Genomic DNA, 24,662 nt, shown 5'->3' with positions numbered 1-24,662 from the left:
TGGCGATTGGGCTGCCAGTTCTCTCTGGCTAAGGAGTCTACCTCTCGAGAAGAAGTGCCTGGCTTGCATCTCTTCGTGTGGCCATTCCTGAAATAGAAAGCCCTTAGCTAGCCCTGGAGTAAAGGCTGGGTTCCCTCTGATAGGGGTGAGGGCACAATCTATGTCTGAGACTGCATGCATTTTGCACACTCGATCAAACGCCTCTAGGGTTGCATTAACGAGTGGGTGAGTATGTATACCTATCGTTCTGTGTTTTTTGGCTAACCATGGAATCGCTCCGAGGTCAGAGTCCACCATTAAGTTCTCCAGGCGCACCCAGCCCTTACATTTAATATGTACTCTCCAGTCTACAATTCGGGCTAGCTGAGTAGCCCAGTGATATCTCTGCAAGTCTGGCAATCCGATACCGCCCTCGGATTTTGGCAGCACCAATTTCGCCCATTTGATTCTAGCCCCTCTAGTCCCCCAAAGGAAGGTCCTACAGAGTTTTTTTATATGTAGCAAAAAAGGAGGGTGGCAGGCCGATTGGCATGGTCTGCATTTTATACAAGATACGCGGGAGCACTGTCATCTTTAAAATTGCTGCACGCCCAAACCAGGAGACGCCGGGTACATCCCATTTATTCAAGTCTTGGCTCAACTTTCTCAACTCTGTCAGGAAGTTTATGTTATATAGATCTGCCAGCTTACTTGGCAGCTGACTACCCAAATAAGTAATAGTGTCTGTTTTCCAAGTAAAGGGGAAATTCTTCTGACACTGTTTAACCACGTTAAGGGGCAAGGTAATATTTAGGGCGAAAGATTTAGAAAAGTTGATTTTCAGATTCGAGATAAGTCGGAATTGTGTCAGTATTTTCATCAGGTTCGGTAGGGTCGTTAGGGGAGAGGAGAGGAAGAGAAGGACGTCGTCCGCGAATGCTGCAGCTTTAAATTCCCGGCTATGTACCTTGATTCCTTTTAAATCAGGGTTTGCACGAATGCATCTCAAAAGGGGTTCCAATGTAAGTATGTAAAGTATGGGGGATAGGGGGCATCCCTGTCTGGTGCCATTCTGGATGGAGAAGGCCTCTGGACGCGGATCATGGCACTTGGATGCGTGTACAGGGACTTAATATATGCTCGCATGCAATCTCACCATGACCGCGTCCACATAATCCCAGGCCACTCGGTCAAAGGCCTTCTCCGCATCCATAGACAGGAAAAATCCTGGGCTGCGTGTAGAAGTCAGCCAGTGGTGTCGGTTTAGAGCTTTAATGGTATTGTCCCTGGCCTCTCTGCCAGGGACAAAGCCCACCTGGTCCAATCCCACCCACGCCGGCACGTGATAAGAAAGCCTATTCGCTAAAATTTTGGAAAAGATTTTTACATCCACATTTAAAAGTGAGATCGTCGGTAATTAGCTACATTGGTCAAGTCTTTGCCGTCTTTCGGAATCACTGCAATGTGTGCGGCTAATAGGCTATGTGGAGGGTGCACAGTGCTTGTCAGGGAGTTAAAGGCCTTCAGAAAGTGTGGTCCTAGAAGGTCCGGGAAGCATTTATAATACTGAGAAGAGTAGCCATCCGGCCCCGGACTCTTGCCCGATTTTGTGGACTTTAGAGCTGCCAACCATTCCTCTGAGGACAAAGGGGCCTCAAGGGCTTGCTGGTCTTCAGGTGATAAGGCCGTAGGGCTGTGCTGGTGGAGAAACTCTCCAATCAGACTCGCCCTCTCCCCCACTGGGCCTAGATTTGGTTCAGTCTTCTGTAAGTCATAGAGACCCTTGTAATACTCGTGGAACTGACGTGCTATCTCTTAGTTTTTCGTATGTATCCCCCCTTCCTTGTCTACTATATGATGAACAGTATGGGTAAGGGTGCGTTTCTGTGTGCATCTTGCTAGGAGCCTTCCTGGTTTGTTACGATTTACATAAAAACTTCTGTGACCTCAACAGCTGTTTCCGCACCCTTTTGTACAGTTTCTCTTGCAGGAGCACCCGAGTTGCGGCCAGCTCAGTCGCCACTCTAGCTGCCCGTGAGCATTTATGTTGCGCTTCCAATTTAGAGATTTTGGCAGTTAACTCCGAAATTAGGGATTGATGTTCCCGTTTTCTTTTTGCAGCGAGGGCCAACAAGTGCCCACGTACCACGCATTTGTGTGCTTCCCATTGTACCATAGGGGAAAAGTCTGGTGTGTCATTATGTTAAAAAAAGGTCGCTAATGGCTTGTTTAATAGTGGTCACGTCCCCTACGTCCGTAAGGAGTGAGGAGTCCAATCTCCAGATTTTTGATAATGTTTCCCTCTGGGGGAACCGGAGGGTCATGGTGACCGGATGGTGATCCGAGATCACCATGGGCTCTATCATCGTTTTGTGTAGGTAACTCAAGTCTCTCTGGGCTACGAACAGGTAATCTAGCCACGAGTATCGGTTATGAGGGGCCGAATAGAATGTGAAATCTTTCCCCGTTGGATTCAGGGTATGCCACGAGTCATGGAGCGCAAGTGAAGCTAGTTGTAACTTTGCTTGTCGTAAAGCTGAGAATGGTATAGACAAAGTGCCCGTGGAAATGTATAAAAGTGGATTTAGGGTCATGTTGAAGTCACCTCCCATAATCACTATGCCTTACATGAACGAGGTCAGTTTCAGTAAGGTCTCCTTTAGAAAGTTTACTTGTTTCGAGTTCGGACAATAGACGTTCGCCAAAGTCACCGGTTTATCTTTCCAGGTACCTTTCAGAAAGAGGAATCTGCCGTCCGAATCCACCAATTGATCAGTGAGATTGAATGTAAATGTCTTTGCCAGTAAAATAGCTACCCCTTTAGTCTTTGAATCAGCAGGTCTGGGAGCCTGTGAAGTGCACGCTCACTCCATGACCGTAGCGATGCAGCGCCAGGATATAGAAGTGTCCTGTAGTTAGAATCGCAGGGCTAGGTGTACTCCCGGGACTCAGGAGCAGCAGGGGGCCAAGGGGTAGGATTGTAGCAATAGAGAACAAGGGCCCAGTCAAATCAGTCAGGGGGTCTGCTTACCAAACTGGACGGGGTGTTAGAGCCGATCAGTTCTGCGGCGTACTGATGACGGTGAGGCCCGTGGGCTCTCTTCTGTCTCCATGTCTCCGCGCCTTCTTGGTGGGGTTATTGACGAGGATCTTCTCCACCGTTGACTGCTTCTTTGGGTCTGGGGTGTAACTTCTTGCCAGGAAGAGTCCAGGGCTCCGGTTGCAAAAAAGCGCCATACCAATCCGGCACCTCTACATACGGTATGTTAAGAACGTCACAGAATTGTCAAAGGTCCCCTGGTGTCCTCAGCATCACCGTGCGATTCCCAACTGTAGCTTGCAGGCAAAATGGAAATTTCCAGCGGTAGATAATGCGATGCTCTCTGAGAACTTGGAGAAGCGGCCGAAGGTCACTCCTGTGCTGGAGGGTAATGGTAGACAGATGTTGATATATTTGGATACGTGCTCCCTCATGTTCTAGATTAGCGTGGGTACATGCAAGTCGCAGAATTTCTTTTTTCTGTGCAAAATTCACCAAGCAGCACACTGCATCTCTTGGTGGGTCAGTGTCTCTGCCTTTTGGTTTGAGCGCTCTGTGGCACCTCTCCATCTCCACAGGGGCGTCCAGTGGTCTGCCTAAGAGTGTATTAAAGATCGCCCACACTGCAGCTTGTAGTTGGGGGCTGTTCACTGTTTCTGGGATCCCTCTGATGCGAAGGTTGCGCCTGTGGCCCCTATTGTCACGGTCCTCCATATGTCTGTGCATATCAATAAGGTGCTGTGCCTGTACAGTAGATGCCTTCTGTAATTGCTGAATGGCTGCCCCATGTGTTATGGTGGATGTCTCTACTTGTTCTAGCCTGCCCGCAACGCTCTAATCTCTGATTTTAGGACAGAGACTGCGGCACTTAGTGAGAATTTAATATCTGCTGCCACTTGTTGGAGGTCAGCCAGGCATAAGAGGGGTGAGTTATGTGGAGCGCCCCTACCTGACTGATGGCTGTCCGTGCTATCTATGTCTGCCGGGTGGTGTCCACTCTGACCCATGGCTCGCGGCCCGGCCTGTAATGCGGCCTGTGGTGCGGCCTGTGATTCGGCATGCTGCGAGCGGAACATCACCGGTACATGCATTCCGAGCGGCGTAGCTGGGTCCTGCTGTGACCGGGAGGCAGAACGGCTTCTCCCAGCCATCTGTGCTGCTTTTGCGGAGGATTCCCTGCTTATGAAAGGGCTGTTAGGACGAACGGAGGACGGAGCTCTTCTTCTAAGGGGCCAGCTCGCTCCGGTGCCAGGCCACGCCTCTGTCAGAAAATTTTACCGGCAAGTTGGAAAAGTTGGTCCGTCAGATATTCCGACGGAAACAGTCTGATGCAGACCACACACAGTCGGAATATCCGTCAAACCGGTCCGATAGGAAACATTCCGTCGGAATCGCCAACTATGTGTACAATGGCTTAGAACCGGTGACCAACTAGCTATCAGATTATCCAAAATCTAAAGGAATATTCCTTTGTAGCAGGTACCAACTTTGTCCCTTTGTTTCCAAATCAGGGACCTGCTAAACTGCTTTTGTACTAGAGTGATTTATATGCTTACCTGTCTTTGTAAGAAATATATGTATATATATATATATATATATATATATATATATATATATATATAGGCAAGACCAAAAGACAATTAAAAATGTGGATTGGTGAGAGAGAGAGAAAATAAAAAAATCAAGAAAACCTGTAGCCAAACATTTTGCCCAGTTACATGATGGGAAATTGGATGGCTTGAAAGTTAAAGGCATTTATCTGTTGAAGCTTCCATTGAGGAGCGCTGACATTAACCACTTAAGGACCGCCTCATGTAGATATATGTTGTTACTTTGAAGAGGGATATCTCGGTAACGGCAGCAGCTGCTGCCACAACCGAGATATCCCTCTTTACAGGAGGCGGTCCTGGTGCCACCCCCCTCCCGCTGCTCTCCCGCGCCCTCCGCCACTTACTGGAGCCGTCGGTATCGGCGGAGGCGATCGGGTCCTTTCCTCGGCTGAGTATGGAGACGAGTGAGGCCAAGATGGCCCCCACTCATCTTTATACCATAGGAGGGTGGAAGCGACGTCAAAACATCACTTCGTTTACTTCCACAATGCGCGCTCCCGCGAGCGCACATCGGGAAAGTTCTGTGCTGGCCGTGTCCCTCATCTCTCATCGCCGCTCTCCCTCCTCACACAGACAGTGTGCGAGAAGGGAGAGATCAACGGCTGCAGCGGCCGTAAGTTTAAAAAAGAAAGTGCCATCCCCTCCAGTGCCATCCCCCCAGTGCCATCCTCGCCCAGTGCCCTCCTCCCCCCAGTGCCATCCTCCCCAGAGCCACCTGTTAGTGCTATCTGTTCCCAGTGTCACCTGTTAGTGCCATTTGTCCCCAGTGCCATCTGTCATCAGTGCCACATATAAGTGCCATCTGTCATCAGTGCCACATGCCATCAGTGCCACATAGTGCCATCTGTCATCAGTGCCACATATTAGTGCCATCTGTCATCAGTGCCACGTATCAGTGCCATTTGTCATCAGTGCCACGTATCAGTGTCACGTGCCATCTGTTGTCAGTGCCACCTGTCATCAGTGTCACGCGTCATTGGTGCCATGTATTAGTGCCATCTGTTATCGGTGCCACATATTAGTGCCATCTGTCACCAGTGCCACGTATTAGTGCCATGTGTCATCAGTGCCACATATAAGTGCCGTCTGTCATCAGTACCACTTGTCATCAGTGCCACGTATAAGTGTCATCAGTGCCACGTATCAGTGCCATCTGTCATCAGTGCCACATGTCATTGTCCTGGTGCTCCAGGGCCTTCAAAAGTGTAATAGGTAGTCAACAAGTTAGATGTGTAATTTATGCTCCTAGAACACGTGATGGCGCTCCCTGCATGTTGGGCCTCTCTATGTGGCCAGGCTGTGAAAAAGTCCCACACATGTGGTATTGTAATATGCAGGAGGAGTAGTAGAATTTGTTTGGGGGTGTCATTTGTGGTATACACATGCCACGTGGGAGAAATAACCTATTACAATGACAATTTTGTGAAAAAAAAAAATCTTAATTTTGCAAAGAATTGTGGGAAAAAATGACAACATCAAAAAGCTCACCATGGCTCTTACTAAATACCTTGGAATGTCTACTTTCCAAAAAGGGGTCATTTGGGGGGTATGTGTACTTTCCTGACTTGTTCGGGTCGCAAGAAGTGAGATAGTCCACCAGTACATCAGATGTGATCAATTTTGTGTGATTCGCACCACAGCTTGTAGACTCTCTAACTTTCTCAAAGAACAAATAATATCCACTAATTTGGGCTTTTTTACCAAAGATATGTAGCAGTATAAATAGTGGCCAAAATTTATGACAAAAAATTTATAATTTGCATAATTTTGTCACAGAAACAAAGAAATATGGGTTTTTTTTCAAAATTTCCGGTCTTTTTTCATTTATAGTGCAACAAATAAAAACCCCAAAGGTGATCAAATACCACCAAAAGAAAGCTCTATTTGTGGGAAAATTCATTTGGGTATAGTGTTGCATGACTGAGTAATTGTCATTCAAAATGTGAGAGCACCGAAAGCTGAAAATTGGTCTGGGCAGGAAGGGTGTTTAAGTGCCCATTAAGCAAGTGGTTAATACCAGAAAGCCAGGCGGTATGAATCATGAATGGGACATTTGCCATTTTTATAAGTAATACTACATGTTTATACCAGATTTTGACATCTTGGGTTTAGAGTATTATGAGCATATAGCGGGTCCTAAATAAAATTCAGTAGTTGTCCTGTCATTATATTATTCATAATTGGATAGGCCATTAGATTGGTTGGACTCTGACGTTTGGTTTACTCTGTACATGGATATCTACAAGGCATTATTGGTTATATGATTTCAGGATAGATAGGAAGACAGACGTTAAAATATTTGGGATATTGTATATATATATATATATATATATATATATATATATATATATATATATATATATATATATATATATATATATTTTTTTTTGGAATAACTATGTTCATCAGAGTCTCTATTTCTTGCAAATTACTCTCAGTATTCATACAAAATACATACTTTGAAATGTGTTTTGTGTGCTTACATGAAAGTGCAATGCATATCTACATTCAATCAGGATGTTCACAATTATAATTATGGTGTTAATGATCGAAACTTTAGATTGCATATTCATGTGGTATAATTGGTCAGAGGGTAAACAGTTTTTTGCTGTATTGCGTGGTGAGAGTCCTGTCCATCTGTAGGAATTCTGACAGAGAACAATTGTTGAGGGCTTTTTTGATCACCTATGTATGTGTGTGAGTCACATATTCTTATAATTCTTTTTTTCCTATATTATTATATATATATATATATATATATATATATATATATATATATATATATATATACATATACATATACATACATATACACACACACACACACACACACGTTTTGAAGACTCTCGTGTGGGGCATATATAGGATTCTCTGCTGTAATACTCCCCGGATATTTTATTAAGAGATATATATATATATATATATATATATATTCACATATATGTTCACACACATTAAAGTTTTAAATGCTATTTTGTTCCTAAAATGATTTTCTAGGTGGGATGCTTTCCCCTCGTTTAGGTTTTTATTATGTAATGTGTTCATTGTCAAACATTAAGATTTCTATGTAACTGGTTTATTCCTTTTTTCTTAAAGAGTCATATGTGATGTCCACACAGAAGAGAAGTTCAGCTGGTATACTTTAACATGAATTGTTTTGGGTGTACACAATCTCTAATTGAGCAAATCTTCAGCTGTGTTTGTCTGCATATATAAGTATTTTTTAGTATTTTAAAACCTAGCTATGAATAAGCACCTGCCTTGATGGTGTGAAATGTGTTAGCGGTTTTTATCCTTGCTGTATGGATTTACATTAATAAAGGAATCATTTTTCATTGGAGTGTGGCCATCCAGACTTTTGTTCTGTCTCCTGCATATGGTTGCATATTGAGCAGCACCCACACCTGAAGAGGGAGGAGATCGTTGGTAACAGACACCTGGAGTGGGTTTTTCTTTTCTACTGCACAGGGCATATAAGTATTACATGTTTGTTATTTTTAGGCAAAAAAAATAAAAAATTGACTTTAGTATCACTTTAAGACTTACCAGGTCTCTCCTTTCAGTTAGAATTTTTGCTTCTGCTTCCCACTGTGGACGTCCATCTAGGAGGTAAGAAAATAGATTTACTTTACTCTTAGTTAACATTTTAAAGATAAACACAGTTAAAATACAATACAGGTATCAACATAATGGTGGAAGGTCTTTTTGTCCAATCCAAAAAATTGTTTTATTAACAAAGCAATGGCAGGACATATATGAGAAAAGATGGTAATATTTACGTCAAACAGTAGCAAAGCCATGTGATATTTATATTGGCATTTGCCTATGCTGTTAGCTCTAGACTGCACAAATGAAAAAAAATGGATTTTAACTAAATACCTAGCTGTAAAATCGATTTCTTGGGGTACATCACAGGACACAGAGCAGGTTATAATCATTACTATATGGGTTATGCACCACCTATAGGTGAATGGACACTGGCAGATCAAACAGGAAGTCCTCCCCTATATAACCCCTCGTACAGGAAGTACATCAGTTTTGTAGCAAGCATTATATTCCCAGAAAGAGGGGGGAGGGACCTGTGTGTCCTGTGATGTACGCCAAGAAATGTTTTTTATAGGGTATGTAGGAAAAATCCAATTTTCTTTATCATACATCACAGAACACACAGCAGGTTATAATCATTACGATCTGGAACATCCCAAAGCAATACCCTTGAAGAGACCATAAAAAAAAAACATTACCCGAGAAGAACCTATTCTGCCGCCCGTAACATATTGCAGCCAAAGATGATATCCTTCATGGCTCTGACATCCACCTGGTAAAACCCTGTGAATGTATGCGCCAAAGACTGTAACGGCCTTGCAAACCTTAGCCACTAACACCTGATGGCAGGTAAGCCTGTGATGCACCCACACACCTGGTAGAGAGCTCTCCCCAGAAAGGGTGGGACTTTGCCCTTTCAAACCATAGGCTTTAAAGAGGAAGTAAACCCTAATGGGTTTACTTCTTCTTTGTCTCCCTGCAAAGGTAAAGCATAATGGGCTACTATGCATCACATAGTAGCCCATTATGTGTCACTTACCTGACACAGGAGCCAGCGATGTCACCACTGTCTCCTGTAGCACGGAGCATCCATCTTCTTCCGGGTATCGCTGCTCAGGTCACTCACAGCGCTAGAGCAGTGATGACCTCACTCCCGCGCATGCACACACGAGCTGCCACTAATGGCATATCGCCGTTAGCAGCGGCCTGCTGCTAACAGCGATAGTGCGCCTGCGCACCGCTGTCTAAGGTGCATGCGCCGTAGACAGCTGTGACTGTCTTTTTGAAAATATCTCCTAAACCGTGTAGGTTTAGGAGATATTTCTTGGACCTACAGGTAAGCCTTAATCTAGGCTTACCTGTAGGTCAAAGTGGTCTGTAAAGGTTTACAACCACTTTAATCATTAACTGGCAGATCCAATGAGAAATAGTTACTACCTCCAGAATATGCAGCGATCTTTCTCTGGATGACTGTGGATTAGGAAAAAAAGAAAGGCAAGACATTGCCCTGATTCAAGTGAAAATTATAAACCATTCTAGACAAGAAATATGGATGAAAACACATCATCACCCTATCATGATGCAAGACCAATAATGGCTCCTTACATGAAAGAGACACCAGCTTTGACACTTTTTGCCAGTGATGACAACCAAAGAAGCCACCTTTCAAATAAAAGGACTAACAGAGTTTCTCAAATTGGTTCAAAGGGTGGCATCTGCAAGGACAGTCAAGACCAAGCTCATGGACACAAGGGTGGCCTGACAGGCAGGACTGTGTGTTACCCGCTTTAAGAAATACGAAAGGAGTGAGAAATAACAGTCTCTGGAAAAAATGAAGACAAAATGGAACCCTTAATGATACTTAAGACCAATCTAATTTCCACTCCTGATTGAAGAAAGGAAAAAAAAAATCTCACACTCACATTTACAGTGGGTGCCACTTCCTGGCTTCATACCAAGCATCTACGATTTCCAAGTCCTGTATTAGAAGTTCCCTAAAGCCAGCTTCCTGGCACTCAACAGCGTGAAGATAACAGGACCCAAGACAATACGTCTTGGCTGGACCGGAAGTGTCCAAGGAGTGTCCCCCACAAGATTCACTATGTTGGTGTACCAAGCCCTCCTGGGCTAGGCCAGCTTACATTATTATCAGTGTTACCACCTCCAGGATTCCTTACAAAAGACGCAGTAGTGGTTAAATCAGGGGGAAGGCATAGACTAGGAAGAACAGGTTCCCAACGTGTTACCAGTGCATTTACCCCTATTGCTAGTGGGACTCTTGTCCCAGACCCAACTTGTCCAATTTGTTATAGAACTTGGAATCCAGTAGATCTCCCTGCAGAGTTCCCCAATGCTGGCAGATTTCAGAGAACGTTTTTAGGATGCAGGCACCACTGTTCTGGTATTAGTCCCTGACAACTGGGAAAAAAAACTCGTGCCAGTCTTCCATACCTGGAATATGTACTGCTGTCTGGGACAGCACATGCTATTCTGCCCCAGACCTTTCTGAGCCGCACAACTCCTGATGCGACCCTGGTGGTTGATATATGCCACTGCAATGGTATTATTGGACGGAGCACTGACCATAAACCTGTGCAACTGGTTCGTCCAATAATCCAGAGCAAGGTGTACTGCCCGAAGTTCCAAGGTATTGATCTGCAGTAACCAGAGGGACTGGCATATCCCTGGAAGGAAAAACATCCCCTTCTCCAGATTCTGATCTACCACCAATTAAAACTCTGCAATACCCAAGAGACAGAGCCTTTTGCCAATCCAATGCTTGGACCTTCATGTTCCAGACAGAGAATGTTCCTCTACCAAAAACCTAGAGAGAGGGGAACTGCACATAAGGAGTTGATTCAATGTAGATACCATTTCCTCTTACATTTTGCAAAAGCTTGTTGAGGTATCCTGAGATTGACACCCTCTGTGTCCCCAATAAGTCCAGCACCAGGGCTAGGAGCTTTGTGAACAGTTTGTCACAAAACTAAAATGGTGATCTTTTACTCTAATCACAGAAATCTTTGCTGAGCCTGGAAAAACACATGATGATATGTGTCATTAACTGCTTTAGCCCCGGAAGATTTTACCCCCTTCCTGACCAGAGCACTTCGGCACTGTGTCACTTTGACAATTGCACGGTTGTGCGACGTTGCACCTAAACAAAATTGACATCCTTTTTTCCCCAAAAATAGAGCTTTATTTTTGTGGCATTTGATCGCCTCTGCGTTCTTAGCAAAAAAAGATCGCCAATTTTGAAAAAAAAAAACTATATATTTTTTTTTACTTTTCTCTATAATAAATATCCCCAAAAAATATATATATAAAAAAAAAAAAATGTCCTCAGTTTAGGCTGATATGTATTCTTCTACATATTTCTGGTAAAAAAAAAAAAATTGTGCAAAATTTATAGCATCTATAAAATAGTGGAAATGATAGTGTTTTATTCCTGCGCTACCACTGGTGATCTATCAAATGTCAGGGGCTGCTGCTGCTACCGGAATGGATCACACCGTATCCACTTAATATGAAACTAAAGATATGTTGGTATTGCGCTGTCCCTATATTAAATAACCCTCCGAGGGTGATAAGTATAATGCCTAATTACATAAATCAATAGTGTAATATAAAAATATATATTTATAAATGTCTACTGAATAGTATCAAAAAGTGCAAAGTGCTACATTAAATAAAATAAAATAAACACACCACAAAGGTGATAGAATCCAAATAAATGAAAATGATTGATTTTCATTTATTTGGATTCTATCACCTTTGTGGTGTGTTTATTTTATTTTATTTAATGTAGCACTTTGCACTTTTTGATACTATTCAGTAGACATTTATAAATATATATTTTTATATTACACTATTGATTTATGTAATTAGGCATTATACTTATCACCCTCGGAGGGTTATTTAATATAAAATAGTGGATTGTTTTTATTTTTCATTTTTTTATTTATTAGTAATGGCAACGCTCTGCAATTTTTATCAGGACTGTGACATTATGGCGGACACATCTGACAATTTTGACACTATTTTGGGACCATTGTCATTGCTATTAAAATGCATTGATTACTGTGTAAATGACACTGGCAGTGAAGGGCTAGGGGGCGGTGAAGGGGTTAAGTGTGTTTTAGGGAGTGCGCTGTAAAAAGTTTTACATAAATTACCACCAAGAACACATACACTTTGTGAATCATGAATTTGAACAATCAGTGAAATGACAATCTCAAAGTAAACGAGTGATTGCTTGAACAGTAAATTTATAGAGTCCCTGAGATCCGATACAAAACAATATATAATATAAAGTCCTCCAAATATGCTTGAATCCTTAGTAGTCTGTTAATCGTGGCATCACACAACAAAAACACCCAGAAAGTAGTGATAGATTCCAAGAAAAATATCCTCCACCACTGTTCACACTGGCACTTACCAGATTCTGAGATCTCTTTTTTAGGGAGATCTACAAGAGCTTGAAATTTCTTTCACAGACGGGTTCACTTTAGGAGTCAGGAGGGTAGTTCCCACAACTGCGTCCCAGATGGTACCAAGGTATTCTAGGCAATTTTCCTCCCCCCCATGTGGAAAACAAAAATGCCTCTATAGTGTAATTCATACACAAAATATTTATTAAAATAAAAGATTGCACTTACTAACGTTCTTTCATATAAGCGCTGCCAATAAAATCAACAAGCCGGCTGGCTCTTAGACACTGCCCGTGTCTTCCAGGTCCAGCGCAGTATGCGGTGACGCCAGTACGTCGCTCCTCCCTATGCCGTTTCATCACCGATGACGTTTTCCAGGCGCCCCAAGAGGCACTAATCGCCCTGGATAAGTGTGCTCTAACATGAGAAGGAAGAATTTTCTTTTTTAAGCTGAAGCTTGATCAATCACTTGACAAACCCATTTGGAAAATAGTGGATCTTGACACTGCCTGTCCAGATCTTGGACCATCTGGCAGTACAAACAAAACCAGTGTTTTGCGAACCTGAGCAGTCGCCTTTAAATAGATTCTGATCACACTACATCAAGAGACTGTAGTGCTTTCTCTTCCCCAGATTAAGGCTTCTGGGGAGAAAAAAGGAAGAATATCATCTTGGTTTAAATGAAAACTTGTTACCACTTTTGGTAAGAATTCAGGATGAGGACATAAAACCTCCTCATCCTTATGCATGATTAAATATGGCCCTTACAAGACAGAGCCATTATTTCTGATACTCTTCAATCAGAAGAAATGGCAAGCAAAAAAGATTACCCTTCTTGTCAAAGAACCAAGATAATTTCTCGTAAAGGTTCAAACGGCTGATTCAGCAAAGCCGAAAAGACCAATTTTAAATCCTAAGGATTTAAAGGTGCCTTGATAGGGGGATAAACCGTATTACCCCCTGAATAAGCTACGCACCAAGTGGGAAGCAAGAGGCCATAGGAAAAGCCAACGACCCGACCTGGATCTGGCTCTTGATAAAAGTCAAGGCCAGCTTCATTTCAGATCCCATATGCAGAAATCCTGCCTATTGACATACTTCCTGGGGTGCCAACCCCTGGATCCATACCAATAAACCTATGCCTTCCAGATTCTATAGTAAGCGATTCTGGAAGCCGGCTTCCTGGCATTAGTCAAAGTAGACACTACTGAAGGAGATCACCCACAATCTTTTATAGAGTGGGATTCAACAGTCAAACCTGTCAAACTCCTTGTCCGTAAAGTAGGATGAAATACCGGACCTTGTGCAAGAAGGTCTGGCTATAAAGGCAGAGTCCAAAGGACTTCTACTGCCCTCTTTATGATCTTGATAAATTAAGATCTTCTGGGACCCGGCTGGGGCCACCAGAATCACCTCCTTCTGTTCCTGCTTAATCCTGCAGAGAAGGCGCGGAAGTAGTAAAGCTGGAGGAAATGCATAGATCAGTGAAAACTGATCTCCTGGGAAGACTAATGCGTCTGTTCCGCCTGCTAGAAGACCCTTTGTTTGACATAAAGTTGCCAACCTTATTAATGAATCTGGATGCGAATCGGTCCATGTCCGGAATACCCCATCTGACATATTTCTAGGAAGATGTCGGGGTGAAGAGATAATTTTCCCGGAAATAATTGTTGGCGTCTCAAGTAGTACAAAAGAAAAATATATGTGTAGCGCTATGACAAAGTCAAAATAGAATTATACGTGTCACCATATAAATCTCAAATCATATAAATGAGAAGCATGTTCCCTAGTGATACTTGGACATAAAAACCAAGTTCAAGCAATTGAATAAAATTAAATACATGTAGACATAAAAAAATAAATATAAGTGAAAAATAAATAACTAATAGTCTTTCACAAGTTATTGTCAAAAGATGTGCAGGTGCTAAATAAGTCCCAAACTGTGAAATCCAATATTGAATTTGCAGAGAAGAAAAAACTTTCAAAAGTGTACTCTTCATACATGCATCACCACCACCACCGTGAAAATGAGGGAGGCTTGCCAGACTTGGACTTGAGGTTTTCGCCTAATTGATGCGGCGGTGCAAGTTAAGTTTGTGGATTACCTATACCTGCTGGGTTGAATTCCATATATAAGCCTACAAGACTTGGGGGGCTCATGCCTAGCTAAGTCCAAGTCTTCTGGTAAGCCTCCCCCATTTTCACGGTGGTGGTGGTGATGTATGTATGTATGTATGAAGAGTACACTTTTGAAAGTTTTTTTCTTCTGCAAATTCAATATTGGATTTCACAGTTTTGCCCTTATTTAGCACCTTCATATCTTTTGAGAATAACTTGTGAATGTATTTTTTTTATGTCTACTTGTATTTAATTTTATTCAATTGCTTGAACTTGGTTTTTATGTCCAAGTATCACTAGGGCACATGCTTCTCATTTATATGATTTGAGATTTATATGGGGACACGTAAAATTCTATTTTGACTTTGTCATAGCGCTACACATATATTTTTCTTTTGTTTATGCTTTTTTGTCTAGAAGCTGTGTTGGCAGCTTGATCAAAGTTTTTTGTCACAGGCCTGACGTCGAAGCTGCATGGACGCATGAGCCCAGAGCTCCGAGCGAACGGGGATTATAGCGGCAGATAGCGGCCCAGCTTAGCGGCCTTTCACATCGCAATGGCGGCGGGACACATCACACTGCCAAGGGCCATGTCGGGGGGGACGCCGCCCGCACCGTAAGCCACATCGCTTGACCGACTTTTATCCGCTCAGCGGCAGAGGGGTGGACCAAGATGGCGCCAAGGCCTGCACGCCACGGAGGACCGTGTCCAAGCACAAGACGGCAAAAAAAGGTACATGCTCCACAAATAGAAACCTAGACAAGGTGAAATCAGCCTCTCCCTCAACCCCATCCTCCCGAAGCCCTGTTAAGGCCAAACCTAGGCTAGATGAGGGCAGATTGAGTCCGGCGGTGAGCCAGGCCTCAGACTCTGGTGAGGACACAAGAGACTTGCCGGAATCAATCGAGACATTGCCCACACAGAACCAGCCTGTGCTGGACACGGTCCTAAAGAACATGTTGCTTTCCTTGCGCAGCACATTGCAATCTGATATGGCCACGTACATGCATCGGTTTAATTATGATACACAGGAATTAGGCAATAGGGTGGATCATATTGAGACAAAAATGTAAGAATATGCTGGGACTATAAATGATTTAGTGGACGCTTATGATGAGCGGGATACGGATATGGATTGGATTAAGGCGAAAATGGCGGACATGGAGGATAGGTCCAGAAGGAATAACCTTAAGATCAGAGGCATTCCTGAATCCATACAACAGTCAAACCTAGTCCTCTATGCCACCACCATGTTTAAGGCATTGATTCCAGATCTTAGTGACTTGGATGTCACGATTGACAGGATTCACCGTTTGCCAAAAAAGGGGTCATATATCAGAGCAAGTGCCCAGGGATGTCCTCTTAAGGCTGCACTTTTTCCATGTAAAGGAGCAATTGATGACACTTATGCGGAAACAAGAATCAATCCCGCCGCAGTACCACCGACTACAATTCTTTAGCGACTTGTCGCAACACACTCTGCAAAAGAGAAAAAGCCTTAATACAGTAACAAAGATCCTACGCAACCACAAGATCATGTACCGATGGGGATACCCCACTAAACTTTCCATCACCAAAGATAATCGTTCCTTCACCATAATGTCTCTGGAAAAGGGCACTGAACTGCTCAGAGAATGGGGCATACTACCAGAAGAGGAGGAAGATGCAATGGCTACCAGTACCCCGCATGGTCTGACACAAGAATGGGGGCGAGTCACCGCCAAAAATGCTACATCTCATACCAAGAGGAGGCCCGCACGGCTCTTTAACTCTTAGTCCCTGGACAGGGCTAATTCTATCCCAGGACCGAACTTATTCCCCCAATACAGGTTCGGCTTAGTGCTGCTTTTTGGAGGTCGACACCTCCCCAATGATGGATGGACATGGGTTGAAGAAACCCCACGCCATTCATTGTTGACTTTATGCTCCTTTTTATCTTATTTTTTCTGTTTCCCCTTTTTCTTTTTTGGTGCTTAGTTTTTGAGGTTTCTGCCCGATCCACGGATATCAACGCCTCTTGGAGACGCCATAACTTTGATTGCACGCTGGAAGTGTTTGTATTATCGAAACGGACTACACCCACTTTTGTGCCTCTTTCTGTGAGTATTAGTACAGCGACCGCCCTGGTCTCTTATGTCTTGCTCGGGACACCTAATACTTAATTATGCCACTTAATATTATTTCAAACACCACCAAGGGACTGAACAACCCTGTGAAGCATAAATCCCTATGGAGGGAGGCTTCCCTGCATAACATCACTTCTGCAAGCAAGCGCCACACATCACCTTTGTGTTCACTGCTAACGCAGAAACCAAGACCAAGGGAGTTTTAGGGGCAATTCGAGATACTGTGGCCTTCAAACTACTTGAACAAGTTTCAGACCCTATGGGTAGATATACGATATTGGTATGCAAACTGAACTCTATTGTATACACCTTAGTGAATGTTTATTCTCCCAATAGCAGACAGGTGCATTTTTTCAACAGGTTGATGAAAAAGGTTGATTCATGTAAACAGGGCCGGGTACTTATATGCAGGGATTTTAATATTACTCTGGATCCTCAGATGGATTAGACTACCACCGTTACTAGATGTCAGCCATCCTTATCACAGTCTATCCATGGGCAGGGGTTGTATGGCGCTTGGCGCTGCATGCATGCCAACGAAAGAGACTATACTTCCTTTTCCCCACCACATGAAGTTTACACCAGAATTTACCTTTTTTTGGTGGACCAGCAACTACTTCTACAGACTGTGTCCACTGGTGTGAACTCGATAACGAGGTCGGACCATGCGTCGATAAGCCTGAGGCTGAATACCTTCCTATTGCAACAACCAGACTTAAAAGAAAAAATTCAAACGCATTTATCGAACTTCCTAATTGATAATGGAGGTTCAGTGTCCAACCCCTTTGTTCTGTGGAACACACAAAAAGCGTATATGAGAGGTATACTCATACAGCTGGGTGCTGGGGTTAGGAAGAGGAGGCAGCGGAGACTCAGTGAACTGACCAGAGAGAGCAGAATTGGAAAAACAGAATAATCATCAATTCTCCCAGACCAACTCTCAAAAACTGTCCACACTTAGATCTGACCTTAGATTACACTTATTAGAAAACTTCGAGAAGGCAACGAAGAGGCTTAGAATTAATTATTATACTCGGGTAACAAAGCGGGGAAGTTGTTAGCACATACCATTAGAGGACACAGATATAAACATAAAATACAATTTTTACTTCATCCTACCACTAACCAGAAGCTTTATCATCCACAACAAATTGCTGATGCCTTTAGTCTCTATTACAGTAAGCTATAAAATTCGAAGGACTACCCGCTCACCACTCAACCCACACTAGAGATTATTGACCATTTTTTGGCCGACTTACCTATAACCAAACTGACACCAGACCAGGCCCACTCTTTAAATACCCCGTTTAGTATAGAAGAAGTCCAGAAGGCTATTGACTCACTCCCGATGAATAAATCACCTGGCCCAGACGGTTTTAGTGGAGAATACTACAGAGAACTTAAACCTATATCGACACCTCTATTGCTGCAGGTCTTCCAGTCTGCTGCTGCCTTGTCTTCCTTCCCACGGGAGATGCTCAAGGCCTTGATTCTTGCATTGCCAAAGCCAGGGAGGGAGCCCACCTCCCCATCAAATTTCAGACCAATATCGCTGTTGAACACAGACGTAAAACTTTATGCAAAAATTATAGCCTTATATAGGACCAAACCGGGTTTAATAAACAGACAAACTTCAGATGCCACATGCCGCATGATAAATATTATACACCTGGCGCAGATATGATGAAGGCCTTCTCTGCTCCTATCTCTGGATGCAAAGAAGGCCTTCGATCGGGTGCATTGGCTGTATTTGACTAAAGTGCTGGAATCCTTTGGTTTTTCAGGATTGGCGTTGTCGACAATTCTAGCTCTATACTCAGAACCATATGCTAAAGTTTACATATCAGGTATCCTTTCAACCCCATTTAGTATATCACATGGCACAAGACAGGGGTGCCCCCTGTCACCCTTAATATTTAATCTATTAATGGAGCCCCTAGCCATCTATATTAGAACCCATCCAAATATATCAGGCTTTCCTTTGGGCACTCAAACACATTCCATTCGCTTATTCCCAGACGACGTGGTCGTGATTATGACGGAGGTGGGCCCTTCCCTGGCTGCAACACACGCTACTTTGAAACTGTTTAGCCAAGTGTCCTATTATAAGGTGAATGATACTAAGTCCTATATATTGGGATTGGGGATTGATAATTCCGTTAGCGAGAAACTCAAGGCTCAATTTCCTTATGTCTGGAGCACAAGAGGAATCAAATACCTTGGAGTTGTTCTAACTGACAAGACAGAACACCTGATTGGAGATAATTACACTCCATTTCTAAGTGAGCTCCCCCTTAAACTCCAGGCAATCCACAGGATGGAAATGATATGGCCAGGACGGCTAGCGGCCTTTAAAATGATGGTGCTACCTCAGTTTATTTATTTATTTAGAACCCTACCCATCCCAGTGCCAAGTTTTCGTGTAGCGCAAACCAGGTTGAATGAATTTTTGTGGCAAGGGAAAAAAGCCAGCTATGCTTTCCAAAAACTAATTAAAACTAGGTCAGCGGGAGGGGTAGGCCATATTGTCCTTAAAGATTACCACATCGCAGGGATTTCAGCCCAACTAAAGTATTGGTTCCCGGGAAATCACAACCCACGATGGAGTGAACTGGAGTCACATCAATCCCCCAATGGAAGGCTGTGTGACCTGCTCATGGCTAGCAGGTTTATGAAACATTTTCAACCACACTATGACAGTGGCGCCTAAGATGTGGAATTTTTTTTTACTAACACTTCCATAACTGCTGCTCCTGCCAAGGTCATACAACACTCCATCACAAGCCTACAATTACTGATCCCTAATCTACATGTTGCACATTGGGAATCTAGGGGAATAACTTAAGTTGATGATCTAAGAATTGGTCCTACCCTTAAAACTTTCCGTGCACTTCAAATTGAATATAAATTGCAGCCCAGAGACCACTATGCTTATACCCAAATTTCACATCTGCTATCGTCCATCGTAGATACATCCATTACTATACCCTGGCAAGTCTATGAATATTTTTATAACCCACGTACCTCCTTGAGGGGTATTTCCTTATTCTATGGTTCTTTACATCAGAAGAACGTTTTTTCTTAAGTCCCCCTCGATGAGGTCATGGGAGATAGATTTGCAGGCAGTTTGGACCATTGAGCAATGGAAATCTGCTATTGCATCTGTATACAGTGCCACTAAAAGTGCTAACTTATGGGAATTGTATCAGAAAATTCTGCTAAGATGGTACCTAACCCCCACGAGATTAGAGTAACAAACGAGAAAAGCAAGATAAAAGAGAACTCAAAAAGAACTCAAAAAGGGGTCAAGAGAGAACTCAAAAAGGGGTCAAGAGAGAACTCAAAAAGGGGTCAAGAGAGAACTCAAAAAGGGGTCAAGAGAGAACTCAAAAAGGGGTCAAGAGAGAACTCAAAAAGGGGTCAAGAAAGAAAGAAAAGTTTAGAATGAAGTCTATTTTGGGAAGCCAAAAACATAATTTCATATGTAATGTGTAGGTTAGTCGTCCCAGTGTAGCAAAAGTAGTTGGGACGACTAGCCTACACATTACATTTGAAATTATGTTTTCGGCTTCCCAAAATAGACTTCAGTCTAAACTTCAAATTTGGAGACCATGGATAGATTGGCACAAACAATATAGCAGTAGACGCAGTGAGGTATAAACTGACATGACTTGAACAACCATAGCAGAGGCGCAGGGCAGAGCCACAATACAAAATACTTTTTTTTTTTTTTTCTCTTTCTCTCTTGACCCCTTTTGAGTTATTTTTGAGTTCTCTTATCTTGCTTTTCTCTTGTTTGTTACTCTATACACTAATATTAATACACATCACTGGTTGCGGACCTAGCTTGCAAGAATTGATATTACCTTGAGACATATTCAAGTTTGGAGGATATAGATATAGAGGTTATGACTAATGGTATTACTGGAGCCATTAAAATGTAGATAAGTTTCGTTGGGAAAGAAGATGGTGGGACCTTGGCCTCCAGCTGCAGTGTGATCCCCTGGGTGCAACTGGAGGTTGAGGACCCTTACTACCACAGACTACTAGAGGTATGACATGAGGAGTGGGCAGACACCTTGTGCTTACCGATAAAGCTTAGGACTGTGTTTTTTTTTTTTTTCTCCGTGATGCCTTCCTAAGATTTTGCTTGTAATCCTTGTATTTTCTACATTTTCTGTATCATTCACCAGATGGATGTATTTGTGTTTGATGGAAACGCATTATTGTTTGTATGTACTGCTTATATTCAATAAAAATCTAATGATAAAAAAAAAAAAAAAAGTTTTTTGTCACAGCGCAGCATACACCAAAACACTAGTCTCAAGTAGTATGCCTGAAATATTAAAATTGCTGATAGGCAAGGAGTGTTGTCTTCTGCCAAAGCTAGAACAGCATTCACCTCTTTTTGGGCTGCATGACTTCTCGTGCCTCCCCTGGTGATCGATTTAAGCCACCGCCATGGCTATGTCAGCCTGAATCCTGTCAGGACAGTCCCGTAATCTGACCGCCAAGATTCTATTGCCAGATGTACTGCCTGAAACTTCCAACAAAGTTGATAGGCAAGGTGCTCTAACCTGGACCATCTCCCCTGGACAGAATCTTCTTCCAGGGCTGCTCCCCGGCCTAGAAGGCTGGCATCTGTGAACACCTTGCAGGATAAAGATTTTCCCTCCTGCTGGATAACCAAAACCAATTTAGGCCCTGACCTATGTTGGGAGCCAAGTGTATTGGAAACAAACAAGGCCTGAATCCTCTCTATTCCAGACCGACAGGATGGTGTCTTGAAGCAGTCTTTGAATAAAACTGCGCGTAAGGGACAGCCCTGAATGAGGCCACCATTTCCCCTAAAAATCTCCTGCAGCCGAATGAAGGAATTTTCCTTTATCCTGATAAGTTGAATTAGTCCTACAATGGAACTGATTCACGTCTGGGGTAAGAATACCTTATTCTGTATGGCATCTATAACCAGCCCCCAAGTAACCTCCTTGATGGTTTTAAGGAGAATCTTCCTAGGCTGTGAATCCAACCTAGAGATTTCAGATCAGACTCTGGTTTTAGACCTGAGACTGAATGATCTATTAAAAGGTAGATCCTTTTAATAGGTTAGGACCTTTATGCCTTGAGCCCTTAACCTGGCTAAAGTAGGTGCCAGAATCTTTCAGAACACTCGTAGTGCTGTGGCTAAGCCGGATGGCAGTGCCACGATTGAAAAAATTATTTTATATTTCAAACGGCAGAAATTTCCGGTAAGCAGGAAACTTTACCACATGGAGATATGCAACTCTCCTCCTTGCTGGATGGGTACAGTCGATCGAATTATTAAAGGATCAGATGTTTAAGTTCCAATTCAGATCTCCAAGATCTAGAATGGGTCTTACCTCTGTTTGGCTCTGAGACCTTAAAATGTTTGCGCCAAAAAAACCCTGTTCCACAAAGGGAATCTCCGATATCACCGACTGGGATAACAGCTGATCCAGAGGCCAGAAAGAGAGACTTCTCTTCTTTCCTTTTCTCTTTTTTTTTCTCTGGAACCTTAGGAGCATTCCTGGAGGAGACAGACACTCTTGCATAAAGACTGCCACATCAGCAGCCCAAAAGACCCCACAGGCAGCACCCAAACAGGACCTGAACCCCGTACCCTCAGATCGAAAGCCGACTGGGCCATCCGGGCTCTTGAAACTCTAGATGTAACCTAAAGAAAATCACAGAAATTCCACTGCCCTTAACATTGTTCCTGCCAGACTGAGAATCGCAGGACCTTTCCCCTCACCTGAACGAGTGGGGGTGCTCCTTCATGAGAAGGCCTTAGCATTCTGCTTTATGGGCTTTCTGCCACCAAAGATCCTGGTGCTGCCCCTGGGAACTAAGGCATAGGAGAGGCTGCGTGATTAAAGGAGAACTGTCTGAACCTCCTTTTACTGGTAAAGAGAGCTTTACCCCTCTTGAATGTACTTATGCATTCTAAATAATCGTACCCCAGAAAGGGACACAGACTGGTTAAGGGTTTTCACCTGGCGCTTCGGTTGATTAATATTTCAGCCACGGACCTCTGTGAGAATGCACTAGTCCAAGTATAAGCCATAAGGCTTAAACAATTGAGTCCTTCATAGCATCTGTGAGACACACCTTTGCCGGGCCTGCTGATCAGGCAGAACTTTCAGGTATCTCACACCTGTTCCTTAACCCCTTGGAGTCCATATTCCAATGCAGTGGCATGACTCAAAATGTGCTCCACCAAAATAGTGGAGCAGACGTTAATGGATTGAGCTACTCCAGCCAGAACTGCAAAAGACATCTTGTCTTTAAAAGGAAAACATTAACTTGCTGGATCCTTTAACATCAGTGCATTATCCATTCGACATGTGAGACTCTGCTCACGGAGGTGATTGCAGCATTAATAGCTGGAAACCCCCCCCCCCCCCCCCCCCATTTCTTAATAGAAATGTTCCTATTCAGAATACATAAGCTATGCATGAATAGGAAAAAAACATCCCCAGGTGGGGGGTTCAAATGAACCCTATTAGAGGTAGATACCTCAAGAGTCTGTGCTGCAGGCAACAAAAGGGTTTAACCACTTGCCGACCGCCGCACGACGATGTACGTCCATTTTTTGAAGAGGGATATCTCGGTAACGGCAGCAGCTGCTGCCACAACCGAGATATCCATCTCTTCAGGCGGCGGTCGGCTGTACGATAACGGTGGTCTCCGCGGCGGATTCGCCGCGAGATCACCGCTATCGGCGGTGGGAGAGGTGCCACCCCCCCTCCCGCCGCCCTCCCGCACCTTCCACCGCTTACCGGAGCCGTCGGTAGCGGCGGAGGCGATCGGGTCCTTCAGTCTGCTGGGTATGGAGACGAGTGAGGCTAAGATGGCCCCCACTCGTCTCTATACCATAGGAGGGCGGAAGCGACGTCAAAACGTCACTTCCGCCCATACCTCTTAAAGGTATATATTTTTTTTAAATGTCAGATTTTCTTTTTTTTTTTTTTTTTTTTTTGCATTTTAGCCCAAATATGAGATCTGAGGACCTTTTGACCCCAGATCTCATATTTAAGAGGACCTGTCATGCTTTTTTCTATTACAAGGGATGTTTACATTCCTTGTAATAGGAATAAAAGTGATCCATTTTATTTTATTTTTTTTAAAAAGTGTAAAAATAAATAAAATAAATTAAAATAAATAAGAAAAAAAAAAATTATAATTTTTAAAAACACCCCGTTACGACGAGCTTGCGCACAGAAGCGAGCGCATACGTGAGTAGCACCCGCATATGAAAACGGTGGTCAAACCACATATGTGAGGTGTCGCCACGATCGGTAGAGCGAGAGCAATAATTCTAGCCCTAGACCTCCTCTGTAACGCAAAAAATGCAACCTGTAGAATTTTTTAAATGTCGCTTATGGAGATTTTTGAGGCTAAAAGTTTGACGCCATTCCACGAGCGGGCGCAATTTTGAAGCGTGACATGTTGGGTATCAATTTACTCGGCATACCATTATCTTTCACAGTATAAAAAAAAATTGGGCTAATTTTACTGTTGTCTTATTTTTTTTATTCAAAAAAGTGAATTTTTTCCAAAAAAAGTGCGCTTCTAAGACCGCTGCGCAAATACGGTGTGAAAAAAAGTATTTCAATGACCGCCATTTTATTCTCTAGGGTGTTAGAAAAAAAACAATATAAGATGTTTGGGGGTTCTAAGTAATTTTCTAGCAAAAAAAACTGTTTTAAACATGGAAACACCAAGTCCGAAAAAGAGGCCTGGTCCTTAAGTGGTTAAGTAAGGGAGTAGACAAATGCCTGACTTGTGCAG

The 24,662-nt window shown here is 43.2% G+C and overlaps 1 protein-coding gene across 3 annotated transcripts in view; it reads right to left on the bottom strand.

Annotated features, from left to right (window-relative positions):
* The window catches only part of NFATC3 (nuclear factor of activated T cells 3), a 915,828-nt gene that overhangs the window by 235,663 nt on the left and 655,503 nt on the right, over positions 1-24,662 (bottom strand). For 2 of the 3 annotated variants that reach the window (XM_077457371.1, XM_077457378.1), the window contains exon 7: positions 8,176-8,231. The exons of the other annotated variant lie outside the window; for it this stretch is intronic. In XM_077457371.1, the coding sequence (XP_077313497.1) occupies positions 8,176-8,231 (56 nt within the window). The remainder of the gene's footprint in view (positions 1-8,175; positions 8,232-24,662) is intronic. 3 annotated transcript variants of the gene reach the window in all.

Source organism: Lithobates pipiens, unplaced genomic scaffold, assembly GCF_037356315.1.
Source record: "Lithobates pipiens isolate NorthernLeopardFrog02 unplaced genomic scaffold, aLitPip1_a1.2 Scaffold_10, whole genome shotgun sequence".
In the NCBI taxonomy this organism is placed as follows: Eukaryota; Metazoa; Chordata; class Amphibia; order Anura; family Ranidae; genus Lithobates; species Lithobates pipiens.
The sequence above is the reverse complement of the archived record's forward strand: the minus strand, read 5'-3'. Positions and strand labels throughout refer to the sequence as shown.